A 15050-nucleotide genomic window follows, 5' to 3' on the forward strand; every position below is an offset into this window, starting at 1 on the left:
TTTCTGTACGCATCCAAGTTTTCACGTGTTTTATACACGCAAAGCTTTTGAAGATCAGGATCTAAATGTTTACCCAAATCACCTAAAAATAGACGTCATGTGTTTCCTCCTTCTCAACACAGCAGCAGACGGCTCTCTCTTCAGAAGACCATCTGTCCACTAGCAGCGTGATGAGCTCCATCCATATGTCCAATTAAAAACTAAGGTCCCCTAATTGGGGACTTTAGAAAGTACCACACCTTTTCAAGGAGCAAAAAATAACATAATGTTGAACATGTAATGAGACTGCAGAACCTGAACTACAAGGCTATATAAACCTTTCAACATGTGCCAAACACAATTAAAATACCTATTAAATAATTATTACTCCATTAAGCACCGCTGTGTTCTCACCAGATATCGGCCTCTAGCGCCACCAAGCAGCACAACAGTGCCTCAGGTGAAAGCTGTGAATCTTCTGATTTAAAAATACTTCTCAAATCACTCTAGATCAGAGCATCAGAGAGGGTAGAAAGAAACCTTCTCTTACCTTTGCTGTTTTTTGTCTTATGTTTCTCTGAAATTGTGTCTAAATGACTCTAAAGCCCTGAAGAAGCCTGCAGGCATCCTCTTTCCTAAGGCTGAAGGCGAACCCAGGTGTGTAAACTTTAATATCTAAAGTAAAACGTTTAGAATAAAATGAGCCAAACTTTGACCTCCAGCAGCACTGACTCTGGATCAGAGGCCTCAGCCCAATATTTAAACCCAAGAGTGAATGTCATCAGTATTGGGTCCAATACCGATACCGGATCAGATTGGATCAGGCCTTTAGTTTTAACTTAAAAGTCTTGTTGTTTTGCTTTTTTTCTGTAGGCAAGCCCAAAGTGAAGCTGACCTATGACAGGATGTACACAGTAATCAGTCGGGTGGCGTTCACTGTCAGCAAGGAGGATGATGGCCTCCCTATAACCTGCATCGTGGACCATCCTGCAGTCAAGGACTTCCGAGCGCGCAAATACCTGGAGGTGCAATGTAAGTACTGCAGCTTCTCTTTTCACATACTGGAACTGCACTGGTTTAAAGTCAATACGTTCTCATTTACATTAACATTTCATGGTATTTACCACATGCTTGAGATTTGACAGTCTGTACATCTGTTCTTGTAATGGTGATATTTCCTTGCTCTGTGTGCTTGTGGATGGGTACATTTTAATGCTTCATCTTTATTTTCTTAAAGTATTATAAATGCTGAAACATATTTGTTTTCACTCCATGAATTACCAGCGCGTTTTTCCTCCACATTTTTAAAGGGGAGGTCTGTGAGCATTAATGCTGCAGCTTCTGACAGTGGGGAGAGCTGTAGATCATGCAGCTTTGAACACTGAGCCACAGTTTGCAATAATGCAACCTGTCAAGATTCACCTCTAAATGTTGCTTCGTCCAACTATCCAGCTCTGCAATCCGGCTCCGGCTTTCTTTCACTTTAACCCAGATTTCTCACCGGAGGTGAAACATTTAGATAAACAGACCAAACATTGCAAATATCATCTTATTTTAGAGCCAAAAACATAAATATGAGGCATCAATGGATCACAGCCAACCTTTCTGTTGGTTTTCTAAGCAGAAAGCAATTTAAAAATTCTGTTTTCTTAGGTGAAAAAACTTTAAGCCGGATATAAACTTTCATACATATCTGCTGTGGTTTGCACTCCATGTGGAAATGTGATCAACAGCAACTGATGGCATAGAAAAATCAGATTGATCCAGAAGAACCAGCTGTTGTTTTGGAGCACTAAAAGTTTTCCAACAACCTCTTTAACCCATCATGTAGCGTACAGAGTGGCATAACCACTACTTTCAGTTAAAACATCTTGGAAAAGTATTCAACCCCTTGACCTTAATTACATTTTACAGCCACAGTCTTCATTGTTTATATTTAAAGGTCACTTTATGTTTTACACCAACGCCAATGTAGCACATGATGTGAGGTGAAAGGAAAAGGATATATGGTGTTTAACCAATAAAAGTGTGGCATGCATTTATATTCAGCCCCCTTAACTCTGATGCCCCTAAATAAAACCCAGTGCAGCTGTTCTGTTTATGGCTTCAGAAGTTTGTCTGAGAACATTACGGAACTTACAGCATCACGAAGACCATGGAACACAGCAGACAGGACAGAGGGAAAGCTGTGGAGATGTCGACAGGAAAACATACACAAGACAACACCCTGAACACATCATCCCCACTGTGAAACATGGTGGTGGTAGCATCATGCTGTGGGGGTACTTTTTCTTCAGCTGGGACAGGGAAGCTGGTCTGAGTTGATGGGAAGGTGGATGGAGCTAAATACTAGACAATCCTGGAAGAACCTCAGTGGAACACTCCGTCTCCAGTTATATTTATGTCTGTGAAGTATCAAACCCAAGTATTCTGGAAGTATAAACTGAACTTTTTTATTTTTAGCTGATTAGCAGAAATCTATTTAACTTGGGCAGAATATGGATTTTACTTTAAACGTTTGATCAAAGTTGTTCTGGCTGCATGTAAAACATGCCTAAAAACTAATCACCCTTCATCCATCAGGGATGAAAAGCAACATTCGGACTTTTGACACATTGTGAGTAAAAGAGGAACACAACCCAGCGAGCTCGTCAAAATTTAAAAAGCCTCCATGTCCAAAAGGACAACACGTAAACAAAAAAGACGTCAAGCAAGGAAGGAACAGGCTGCAGGAGGTAGGCAGGCGTTCCATAAAAGAGAAAACTTGATGAAGGCAAACACAAAAGATTCACCACAACGCTCCAAAAGCCTGAGAGACCAGAAGATACATCACTTCAGAAATAACTTTAACCTTTACTGGGATCACTGTAAAGCATCTGGGAGAGGTTTATACTCCAGACCAGGGTGATGAAATGGCCATGCATGATGCTAATGACACTGGGTCACTTCTTTTCATTAATGATATGACAAACAGGGTTTCCCTATCTGTGTTTCCACTTGATGGGAACCTTCAATAATTAGTGTTTTGTGTGTTTGTTCATGTAAGATTTGACCCTTTATTGTGTTCATGCTGCTGTGACCTTACGTCTTTAACCCTCTGGTGTGCCCTGTCCTGTTAAAAATAGAATGTCCTCAATTGCTCTCTGGACTTTTTCCTGTGAATGCAGGAGGAACAGGTTGCTGCATCTGCAGCGACATAATGGCCTCTGATAACAGGAAGCTCACATGCACCGCCGGCGCAGAGCCCCGCGCTGCTTCAAGCAGGAGCTCCTGCTGCCGTGCTCTGTGGGTGCTGCAACGTGACCTGCTCTGCTTTCACTCTGAACCACAGCAACACAGCCTGAGATCTGTTGAAGCAGCGTTTTAGTTGCTTTAAAATGATCTTAGTGATGTTCAGCAAGCTGAGAACAAGGCAGCTTGATTACAAACGTGAAAATAGAACAAAGAAAACTGTTTGGTTATCTAGAAGATCTACAGTTCTAAAATAATAAGGACAGCCCATGAGAACCTGTTTGTTTTTCTAATATATTTTGGATTTATGGATATTTTATATGAATTTTAACAATGCTGAAAATGTCGACTAATAAAAATAAACAAAAACAATATCAGTTTCTGGTAAGAAATAACTGGTGGCTAAAATCACACAGAGGTGAATCACATCAGCTGCACATGGTGAGAACATCCTCACTCAGCAGTTTGAAGGAGATTGTCCTGTTAAACTTCAGATGTTCAGTTTAGGGCTCCTGACTTTGAAAATGAACACCATGGTGAGCTCCAAAGAGCTGTCTGAGGTCTTCATGGAGAAGATTGTAGCAGCTGATGAGTCTGGCGAGGGATTTAAAGAAGTCTCAGAAGAATTTGAAATCAGTCTGAAGAAGTCTAACTCTAATGGTAGGTGTGCAAGGAGAAACCCTTTGCCTGCTAAGAAGAACATGAAGGTCAGCCTAAAGTTTGCTACAGAGAATGTAAATAAAGACCAGGACTTCTGAGAATAATGTTCTTTGGACTGATGGGCCTAAAGCTGAATCATTTAGACACCAGAACCGAGGAGATGATTGGGATAAACCAAACACAGCATTCCAGGAAAAGATCATCATACAAGCTGTGAAGCATGGAGGTGGAGGTGTCATGGTTTGTCTTTTAATGTTTCAGTTTTTTTCTGTTTTTATGCAGCTTTAGGAATATAATTCCTTTTAAAGCATTAAAAAACCCTACATAAAATGAATATTTGATACAAATATTTCAAGCAGAAGACTGACTTGCTAAAAGTGGGAAATAAAACAAGTTATCAAACGTTTTTCATTAAGGGAGAAATGCATTAGAGTTGTAATGAATCTCCAATAGGCTGCACGGTGGCTCAGTTGGTAGCACTCCTGGCCGGGGGTCTTTCTGCATGGAGTTTGCATGTTCTCCCGTGCATGCGCGTGTTTCTCCAGGTACTTCGGCTTCTTCCCACAGTCCAAAAACATGACTGTTAGGTTAATTGGTTGTTTGTCCTGTGTGTGTGTGTGTCTGTTTTGCCCTGTGATGGACTGGCATCCTGTCCAGGGTGAACCCCGCCTCCCGCCCATAGACTGCTGGAGATAGGCACCAGCTTCCCCGCGACCCACTATGGAAGAAGCTGTAGAAAATGACTGACTGAATCTCTTCTCTAAAAGAGTAAAAATAGGTTCTAAAGCAAACAGAACTAACAGTAAGGTCCACTTCAGAACGAGCTCTTATTCCTATTTTCTTTTAAAAGTCGACTACCTCCAACTGTAAGAGACAGCAGCAGCCTTCATGCTTTTAAGGGAGAGTTGAAGGTGTGGCTCTCTCCTCAGGAGGACATGAGTTCTTTAATCATGTTTAATATGTGCAACAGGTTTTCTGACATACCTTCATCAGTTGTTTAAATAATCATTTTTTTGGTTGGAGCACTTTTGCATGGATTCCTGTTGCATGTCTGGTGTCTTTATGTCATGTCATGTTATGTTATATCAAATGTTAAATTATCAGCAGATGGAAACTGGCTTTGGGCTGCAATCTGGTGTCTTTACAAATCCGTTGTATCTATTCATAAATATGCGCTGTCCCTGTTTTAAATGAATAAGTCTGTATTTGAAAAGTAAAACCATTCTTAAAATGTAAAGTCCCTTTAGTGAGGCTCCAGGGAGCGTTTAGAGGGATTGGGCTTTTCTCCTTTGTTATGGAGCAGAATTGAACAACAACATGTTGGTTAACTTAGATGGCTGAGATGGTGCAAACCTGCGTTGGTAGTGACTGATTATTTAAGCTACCATTGCCTTTGTCTCATCTCCAACCAGTCTACTCTTTCTCTTCTGACCTCTGACATCAACCAGGTATCTTCATCCACACAGCTGCTGCTCGCTGGAGAGCTTCCCTTCTTCTGACTTTTTCTGTAAACCTTAGAGATGGTTTTGCGTGATAATCCCAGCAGGTTCTGAAATACTCAGGCCACCTTGTCTGGCACCATCAACCGTGCTGTGTTCAAAGTCATTCGGTCTCCTCTATCTCCCATTCTGATGCTCATTTTGAACAGAAAGTCATCTAGATGCCTAAATGCATTGAGCTGCTGTCATGTGATTGGCTGATTCCCCATGTAGGTTCCCAAGCAGTTGAACAGGTGTGCCTAATGAAGTGGCTGGTTAGCGTTTATCTAAAAGCAAAGTTGCTGGTTTCCTGCTGGGTTGTTTCCACTTTAAGGACTGCTGTCTGCAGGGAGACAGATAGCGCCGTGTTGAGCGCTTATGAGGTTAGGCTCACAATAAAGCAAATACTCTGGTTAGCATAATGAGAATGGCCTTCCTGCATACAGTAGACAGTATTTCACTGAAACTGCGTTGTGCAGATCTGGCACTGAGGCGTGTTCTTTATCATGCAGAGACAAGAAAGGTTTGCTGTAACTACGTAGAGCTATCAAAAGATGCCTGGCGTCCTTCATGTTTATAGCTCGGAGATGACAAGGTCAGATGACTGTGAGCAGGAAAAAGTTGCAGGATGCCTTGTAGAGTCTGAAGTGGAAATAAAGCCAAAGGGCTGCTGTCTGAATCCATGTGTGCCCACTGAGCTGGCTGTTTGCCCATCTGCTGTCCATCAGCCAGCCTCTCACAGAGCAGGATGCAGACAGATGGACAACCAGACATTTGTTGTTTATAACTGAGAAGGTCGGCCGGCTGTGTAGAACTTTACTGCTGGCTCTGAAACCGTAACTCAGGCCTGATCTCTCGATCTGCAACCTGATTAAAAATGCAAGGACCAAGTGGAACATTTAGGCCACAGAAACTCAAAAAAAAAGAACAATTTATGCAAGTGGGGAATTATATTTTCACTTCTTGGCAGAGATTCAGATCAACTTCAGAGATGTTTTATGCTCTGTGAAGAGACAGACTGAATCTAAAATTTATTCCACTATGTGTTCATAAGAAAATACATCACCGTACAGCACTGTACATAAGAAGATGCATACAAAAGGTACACAGCTTTTCAAAAGTATTTACACCCCTGTCCAAACCACAGACCTCAGTGGATTTTATGTGACAGATCAACACAAAGTATTGCATAAATGTGAGGTTGACCTCTGCAGCTCCTCCAGAGTTACCACGGGCCCCCTGGGGCCCTGCTTCTCTGATTGATGCTCTCTGTACTCAGCTTTTCAGTTTAGGTGGGCGTCCATGTCTTGGTAGGTCTGCAAGTGGTCCATCTTCTCTTTATGTTTAGATGATGGATTGAACAGAGCTCTGTGGGATGTTGAAAGCTTGGGATGTTGTTTTAGAACCAGAACCTTCTTCCGAAATCTGTTCTGACATAAAGCAAACATCTAAACAGTGACTGTGGGTCGACTCAGCATCTCCACGAAACTAATAGCTTAAAGAAACATTTATTGCAAATTTCCAATGGATTTAACCACAGCAAAGGTTAACTAAAAGTGTGCTCTTCAAATAGCAAGTAAACATTAAAATGTGCCAATAAAAGTGGTTTATGCAAAATAAAGATAAAGCTTCCAGATTATCATTAACCATGCGTAAATGTGGATTTTATAAAACTAAATCCATGGAGCAATAAATAATTCAATAATTTAGCATTCAGAGCTTTAATGTGTGGCTGCAGGGGCAACACCCAGCTACTAGTCTTGGTCACATGGGTGGTTGCCTATGGCGCCACTTGGTGTAGAGGGGGGCTGCTGGAAGATAAATAAATAAAACGTATCGATCAATCGATAATGACCCACTTGGCCATGTTGGCAGCTGGTCTGAATGTCCTCCACTTCAAGACTTTTTTCCACACAATGTAATGGATGATTTAAAATTCTTCTGGGACCTCTTTACATCCTGTACTAGATATGGAATTAGCTCATAAGCTGCTACTATGTGTAGGTCTTTAGCCAATCCACATTGGTATCATACAAGAAGACCATTGTGAGGCCAGACTCACATTGTACCTATCCAGCCTAAACTAAACCATATGGGGCCCACTTAAACCTGTTGCCTGGGAACAAAAAGGAGTTTGAAGGACCTCTAAAACTTGTACCTGTAAAGACCAGTGAAGCAGATTTCCTGCATGTGATGGAACTGTATGTGTTTGATATAAATGGAGGTTTAAAATAATTTTTGGAGCAATTATACTTTCTGTACAGGTCTGTTTTTCTCCTGCTGAGGCTTACTTTCTTTTCTCATTTTCCCCCTCATCATTCCAGACAAACCGGAGGTGAAGATCGTGGTAGAATTTCCTCAGGGTTTGACGAGAGAAGGAGAGAACCTGGAGTTGACATGTCAAGCCAAAGGCAAACCCCAGTAAGACGTATTCAGACACATTTTTCAACCAATTAAACACAACCACAGGGAGTGGAAACAAACCGCACCTGTTCACAGATGGAAACGTACATGTTTATTCAAATCCCACGACTACATTCCTTTAACTCGAGGAAGTGTTTCTGCTGGCTTTTTAAACAAACATGAACTGAAAAGTTTATGATTAGTTTACGCTTTAAAGTTTAAACCAAATACAACAAACAGAAGGTGGCGTTGAAATGATATATAGAGCAAACAAGGATCTCATCCATCCATCCATCACCTCGGTTCAGCTGTATATAAGTGGAAATACCTGTTGAGAATCCCAGATGTAGTTTAGCACCTTGTAAAATAAGAATCATATTGATGATATTATAGTGTTTAAACAACTCTCAGCCAAGTCGTATTATCCTGCATGACTCTTTCAAGTTTAAAGTTATTTATTAGGCTATATTTTCCTCTTTCTTGTTAAATTCAGAGGCAGCACATTTTTCTCTTCATCTGAGTAACCTCAAGGCAGCCGCCATTTAAGTAAAAATGACACCATAAAACACAGATTTTTTCAGAGAAGAATTGTAAAAAGTTTTGTCTGTTTTACCTTGAGTCATTTATCTGATATACTTCTCTGTGCCATTGCTAAATCATTCCCTTGTTCTGGGTGTAAATGATTTTTTCCATTCTTTATGGGAAGCTGGTAATATTAAATTCCTCACCAAGCAGCTGTTCAGTATGTACAGTATCTGTAGCAACTGATAAAATATTTCCACTATTCCTGTGAGTCTGCTGAGTGAGAATCTATCATAACACAGTGTCATTTCTTAGTATTTTTATCCATCCTTCCACTTAAATTACCTGCTTCGTCCAGTGAAGGGTTCAGCTTTCCTGACATTTATTGACGAAAACTCCAACAGCCTCTGAAGCCTTCAGGAGCTTCGGTTTTGTTTTAAATCCCTGTGCAGAATAAGATCAATGAATTTATCTAGAAATTTAGATTAATAAAAAACAAATCATGTGAAGCAGCTTAATGTGATGAGTTTTCAGTATTTGATGAAAAACTGAGCATACCTGTCAGTCTCAGTTCATACAATCTGATTTCTTGGTAGCCAAATTCACAAAAACTATTCAAAAGATAGAGTTTGCATGTCCATTCAATTCTCCTAAAACAGCGCAATGAAGCAAAAGCTTGCCCACGTTTGAATGAGGTGTTATGTATGCATTTATGCAAAAGTCCACACACATTTATATAATTTTACATAATAGTTGTTTTAATGGCTATTCACATGTTTGCAGTTTAGTTCCTTTTCTCCTCTTTGATGATCACACATGTACTATGGGGTAAATTTACTGTGAAAATCAAGAGCACATATTTTCAATTTGAGAGCAGGATTTTATTCTGCTTTCACTCAAAACTTCAGCTTTCTTTCAAATATACTCTGTTCTCTCTCTAATCTTTGTTTCTGCACTCAGATCTGATGCTTCTTGCATAGATAAATTTCTCCTCCTGCTTGCTTCATCCTCCATGTGCGCAAACTTGCTCTCTGCTCGGATCAAAACTGCGCTCTCAAGTTTCTTCCCTGCTCACAAATTATTTTTCCTTTCTCTCAGATTAAAGTCATATCATCTCCTAGCAACCATATCAGCGTGCCTCTGTTGCTACTTCCCTGACACAGGTCATCCGGATTCAAAATCTGGAAGTAAGTGTTTCTATGCATCCGGTGTGCGTCGCAATTTCATGAAATAGGTCAATCTACTTCGATGGATAGCTCAACTCAGCAAAGACAATGACAATGGATAATACAAACTATCCTGAAGTAAGTGATTTTAAACATTCAGTAGTTTAATATGTACGTCTGTTTCTATCAATATAAACAACATTCAAATAAAATATGACAATCACACACATCTTTTCAGTGGAAGACATGTTTAAGAATTGCATTGTAAATTTGCTGATTTATCTAGTATATCAAAGATACAGATAAGGATTTACAATATTGCTGTTATGTTTTCTGCAAAATGGTGACAAAGCTAACCTTACATTTTAAGGTTTGGTCCTTGTTGGGTTAAATTAAACACTTTCTTTTTTGGAATAGCTATTTATAATATCTGAATCATATATATTATAAATAAATGCTTATTCTTCATTTTCTATAATTTAAGTGCTTCACAATAAAATAACTATAATGTTATACTTTCTACCATTGTTACAGACTCTGTTGAGGCGTCAAATTCTGGAGCAATTGCTGAGCCAAATGCAATATGTTCTCAGTCATCAATTGTAGCAACACTGGCCCAGTCAGTAGAAGGAAACAAGCGCACCCCAACTTAGCCTGTCACCTAGCAGTTGCACACTGTTCTATTGGCTGAAATGGTTGCGAGGAGATGATACGACTTTAATCTGAGAGGGAGCAAAAAGAATTTGTGAGCAGCGAAGAAATTTGAGAGTGCAGTTTTTATCCGAGCAGAGAGCAAGTTTGTGCGGATGGAGGATGAAGCAAGCAGGTGGAGAAATTATCTATGCAAGAAGCATCAGATCAGAGCGCAGAAACAAAGATTAGAGAGAAGCAGAAGTTTTGAGTGCAAGCAGAATGAAATCCTGCTCGCAAATTGAAAATATGTGCTCTTGATTTTTGGCATTAAATTTCCCCCATGTACTGACATATTCCTGTAAAGCGCTGGTATTTTCAGTCTAATTCAGATTAAGTATGTCACTGTATTTACAGCAGTTCCTCATATCTGAAAACAGATATGATTTCAGGTTTATGAAATAATGGGTCGCATAGTTATGTCTCTTCATGAATATACAGGGGTTGGACAATGATACTGAAACACCTGTCATTTTAGTGTGGGAGGTTTCATGGCTAAACTGGACCAGCCTGGTAGCCAGTCTTCATTGATTGCACATTGCACCAGTAAGAGCAGAGTATGAAGGTTCAATTAGCAGGTTAAGAGCACAGTTTTGCTCAAAATATTGAAATGCATACAACATTATGGGTGACATACCAGAGTTCAAAAGAGGACAAATTGTTGGTGCACGTTTTGCTGGCGCATCTGTGACCAAGACACCAAGTCTTTGTGATGTATAAAGAGCCACGGTATCCAGGGTAATGTCAGCATACCACCAAGAAGGACGTACCACATCCAACAGGATTAACTGTGGACGCAAGAGGAAGCTGTCTGAAAGGGATGTTCGGGTGCTAACCTGCAGAATCTACGATCACTTGTCCAAATACGCCTTTTTTAGAGTGCTTTGAACATTTTACTGATCTATTCTTTGCTCTGTTTAGAAATCGTGTCTCAGAATGGTCGATAGATTAAGTTCTGAGAAGCTCGATTTTGGTTTTAACAAAGTCCAGTATTCTCACAGAGTTTGACTCTGAAATGAAGCTGAGTTTTTTTGACTTCAGGATCTGAATGTATTAATTAGGTCTGTTTTCCTAAATGCAGATAAATGATCAGTTGTAGTAGACACAGCTAAGTATATAAATGTCTTCAAGTCATTTCCCCTCCACGCTGAAAACTTACAGAGGCTTTTATTTGTGCTAATTAAATTCCTGCAAATGTTGGCCTGTATCACCTGAAAGCTCCTGCCCGTCTCTCATTAGGCTGGCATTTCAGATGTATCACTTGCGAACACAGGTGTTGGTTTGCTCGAATGACAGGTCTCTGTGATATGAGATGTAATGGAGTGCAAATGAAGTCATTAGCGTGAACAGGGAAGAGTAAAAGACCGAGAGCCTCAGGCAGAAGTCCCGTTGGACGATTCAAACATCAATATAGCTGGCAGCGTTTGTATCAGTCATGTTAATTTGTTGACAAGGCAGTTCAGATTTGAACAGAAGAACGAAATCATCGGATGATGGTGGCGTTGAGAATATTACATTAATGTGAACAACTGTGAGGTGTTCTGGAAGAAAGTACAGCAGAAAGAAAAGCACAAGACATTCTTTGCTTCAGTTAAAACCTTTTTTGAAAGGTTTCACTAGACAACAGTTAAAAAGCTTGGATCCACAACAATCATCCATAGCTTCTGGCTTCAAGGTATGTCAAAAAGGTTTCAAAGCCACCAGCATTTTCTTTTATAGTGTTTCTGTCATTTAATCTGTTTTTAATATTAGACTTCAGGTCAATAGGTAAACTTCAGACACTCCACATCTCGCCTTCATCAAACTACGTAAATAAGTGGAATCAGAAGCATGAAAAGAAATCAGAAGAAAGATGCAAGACTGAAATATCATGAAAAGAGCTCTACCCCCTAAAGTTAGTAAAGGAGATCTCAAGCTAACACTGAAAGCTTCAGAAAACAGCAAACGACCAACCAGAAGCAATAATAGAGCTCAACTCTGGACTCAGAAGGGACAAAATGAGAAGGACTCTGGCTTCCTGTGTACAGGAAGGAGCAACAAACTAAACACAGGAAATACAGGAGCTGAAGGAGCGACTGGGGTCTGCGGGAGATGGAGATCCATGTTGGACAGTGAGAGGACGTGGTCCTGATAAAAAAGGAGGAACACACAAAACATTCAAGTTACAGATGGTGAAGAACGAAATCTGCTGGTATGCTTTGTCCTAAACCTCCTCAAACATATACCGTCACTAGCCTTGGACCTGGACCTTAAGGTACAGGGGCTCTCTGCTCACTACTCAGCTGAGGAGAAGCTCCACAGGAGCTGGTGCCTCCAGTGGTCACTGGATGAGAGGCAGGGTACACCCTGGACAGGTCGCCAGTCCATCACAAGGACACACAGAGACACACAGGACAGACAACCATGCACACACACGCACACACACTCATGCCTAAGGAAAATTTAAAGAGGCCAGTTGAACTAACAGTCATGATTTTAGACTATGGGAGGAAGTCAGAGTACCTGGAGAGAACCCACGCATGCACAAGGAGAACATGCAAACTCTATGCAGAAAGAGCCCAGGCCGGGATTCAAAACCAGGACCTTCTTGCTACAAGGCAACAATGTTACCAACTGCATCACCATGCATCCCCCAAAAGACACCAAATCCAAAATCTGACATTCTCTGATAAAATCAAAATAGACCTTTTTGCATTAACTACCTCCATCATTTATTGAGCACATCCCTGCTGTGGCAGCATTATGCTGTGGGGGTGTTTTCTGTGGCAGGAACTGGGTACAGACACAGAAGTGACAGCTGATACATATTGGAAAGGAAATCCTTTAAGAAACATTTGCTACAGAGCGCCCTGGGCCTAAGGCGACAATTTCTTTTCAACACAACAATGCCCTGAAGCAAACAGCTAAGGTAACAAAGGAGGACCTTCAGGAGCATTCGGTGGTAGAACATACCCCAAAACACAAAAAACTGTGACAGGTGCCAAAGGTGCTTCAACAAAATTCATGGATGTGAAAATGTATTCACCAATAAATTGAAATGTTTTAACCTTTTATTAATTCACAAAATGCTCTCCATTTGGGAATGTGTATATTTGTAATAAAAAGTGGATTCTGTAAAATTTATTTGAAAGTTGCCCCGAAACAACATCTTAATCTGGAGCTGTTCTTTGCAGGACACGTTTTTATTCTATGATCTGTTAAAGGCAGGACATAACAGGAACACACAGACACAAAACACACAGATCAAAACACTGTGTATCCCCCCACCACCACCACCAGACCCCCACAGTTTTCAAGCTTGGCATCAAGACAAGCTCACTCCCTGTATTCATTTTATAAAGATGAAAACACAATCAATACAGTGAGGCGGGAATTGGAAGTCATTTTCATTAGAGCTGCTGAGAGTTGTGTAGTCATTACCAGCCGGTAGCAGAGCGGGGCCCCGGCTGCAGGCAGACATTTGTATTCTAGACACCTGCCCTTCCTCTCTCCTTGCATCCCCATCTTACCTTGTTGGTCTATTGCTGTCTATCACCCTCCTCTGAATTTATTTTACCTTCTCTCACAACATCCAGTCCACCTATAGAATTTCATTGGTTATGTCTTCCTCTCCAGTAGTTATATTTTTATTTCTTGTTTACTTTTCACTTCTCCAGTCGGCCACGGCCATTAAACACACCTGGGCTTTGCTTGTTTTGCTCTCTAACTTCTGCAGATTTGTTCAGTTTTCTTTTGTTGGGGTTTTTTTTCACTTAATTTTTTTTCTTCCACATCTTCGATTTGTTTTCTTGATCCCCACCAAATTTCCTCTCAAAGGGAGGGCAGCAACCTAAAACTCAGCAACAAAATGCAACAAGAGAGGCCAACAGCGCACGCTCAGGGGAAATAATGGTAGCTGGCAGTGGTCATTGGAAGCTGCCGCTGCCAAATGGAGGTGTTTTGTCGTCCCCCCCAACCCTCTGTGACTCTGGGCTTATTGTCATAAAAATGGCTATTCAAGAAATGAGAACAGTGGCTGATGCTTAGTAGCTGTCCACCTACACAAGTAAAAGTACAAAACTGCACCCAACCTGCAATTGCAACACAAAGCTGCAGCAATTAGTATGATTCCTTTAATACAAAAACGGCAACAGATTTTTTAGGATGTGAAACCTATTAGTCTCCTTAATAACTAAACTTGCAGAAACTCTTTTAAACTACTTTTAAATCTGTAGTAGTCTAAAGTATCTGGTGGACAAATGTGCTATGTTACAGTTGAATGCATAGGAAGCTTTTCTGCAGTGGTTCACTACAGGTCCTTCTCAAAAAATTAGCATATTGTGATAAAGTTCATTATTTTCTATAATGTCATGATGAAAATTTAACATTCATATATTTTAGATTCATTGCACACTAACTGAAATATTTCAGGTCTTTTATTGTCTTAATACGGATGATTTTGGCATCATCAGCTCATGAAAACCCAAAATTCCTATCTCACAAAATTAGCATATTTCATCCGACCAATAAAAGAAAAGTGTTTTTAATACAAAAAACGTCAACCTTCAAATAATCATGTACAGTTATGCACTCAATACTTGGTCGGGAATCCTTTTGCAGAAATGACTGCTTCAATGCGGCGTGGCATGGAGGCAATCAGCCTGTGGCACTGCTGAGGTCTTATGGAGGCCCAGGATGCTTCGATAGCGGCCTTTAGCTCATCCAGAGTGTTGGGTCTTGAGTCTCTCAACGTTCTCTTCACAATATCCCACAGATTCTCTATGGGGTTCAGGTCAGGAGAGTTGGCAGGCCAATTGAGCACAGTGATACCATGGTCAGTAAACCATTTACCAGTGGTTTTGGCACTGTGAGCAGGTGCCAGGTCGTGCTGAAAAATGAAATCTTCATCTCCATAAAGCTTTTCAGCAGATGGAAGCATGAA

General features: G+C 40.6%; 1 protein-coding gene across 1 annotated transcript in view; it reads left to right on the plus strand.

The window, feature by feature from the left end:
• The window catches only part of cadm1a (cell adhesion molecule 1a), a 598640-nt gene that overhangs the window by 489733 nt on the left and 93857 nt on the right, over positions 1-15050 (plus strand). Inside the window, exons 6-7 of the mRNA XM_047378234.1 lie at positions 853-1011; positions 7673-7769. Of these exons, the coding sequence (XP_047234190.1) occupies positions 853-1011; positions 7673-7769 (256 nt within the window). The remainder of the gene's footprint in view (positions 1-852; positions 1012-7672; positions 7770-15050) is intronic.

This window comes from Girardinichthys multiradiatus, chromosome 11, assembly GCF_021462225.1.
Source record: "Girardinichthys multiradiatus isolate DD_20200921_A chromosome 11, DD_fGirMul_XY1, whole genome shotgun sequence".
In the NCBI taxonomy this organism is placed as follows: Eukaryota; Metazoa; Chordata; class Actinopteri; order Cyprinodontiformes; family Goodeidae; genus Girardinichthys; species Girardinichthys multiradiatus.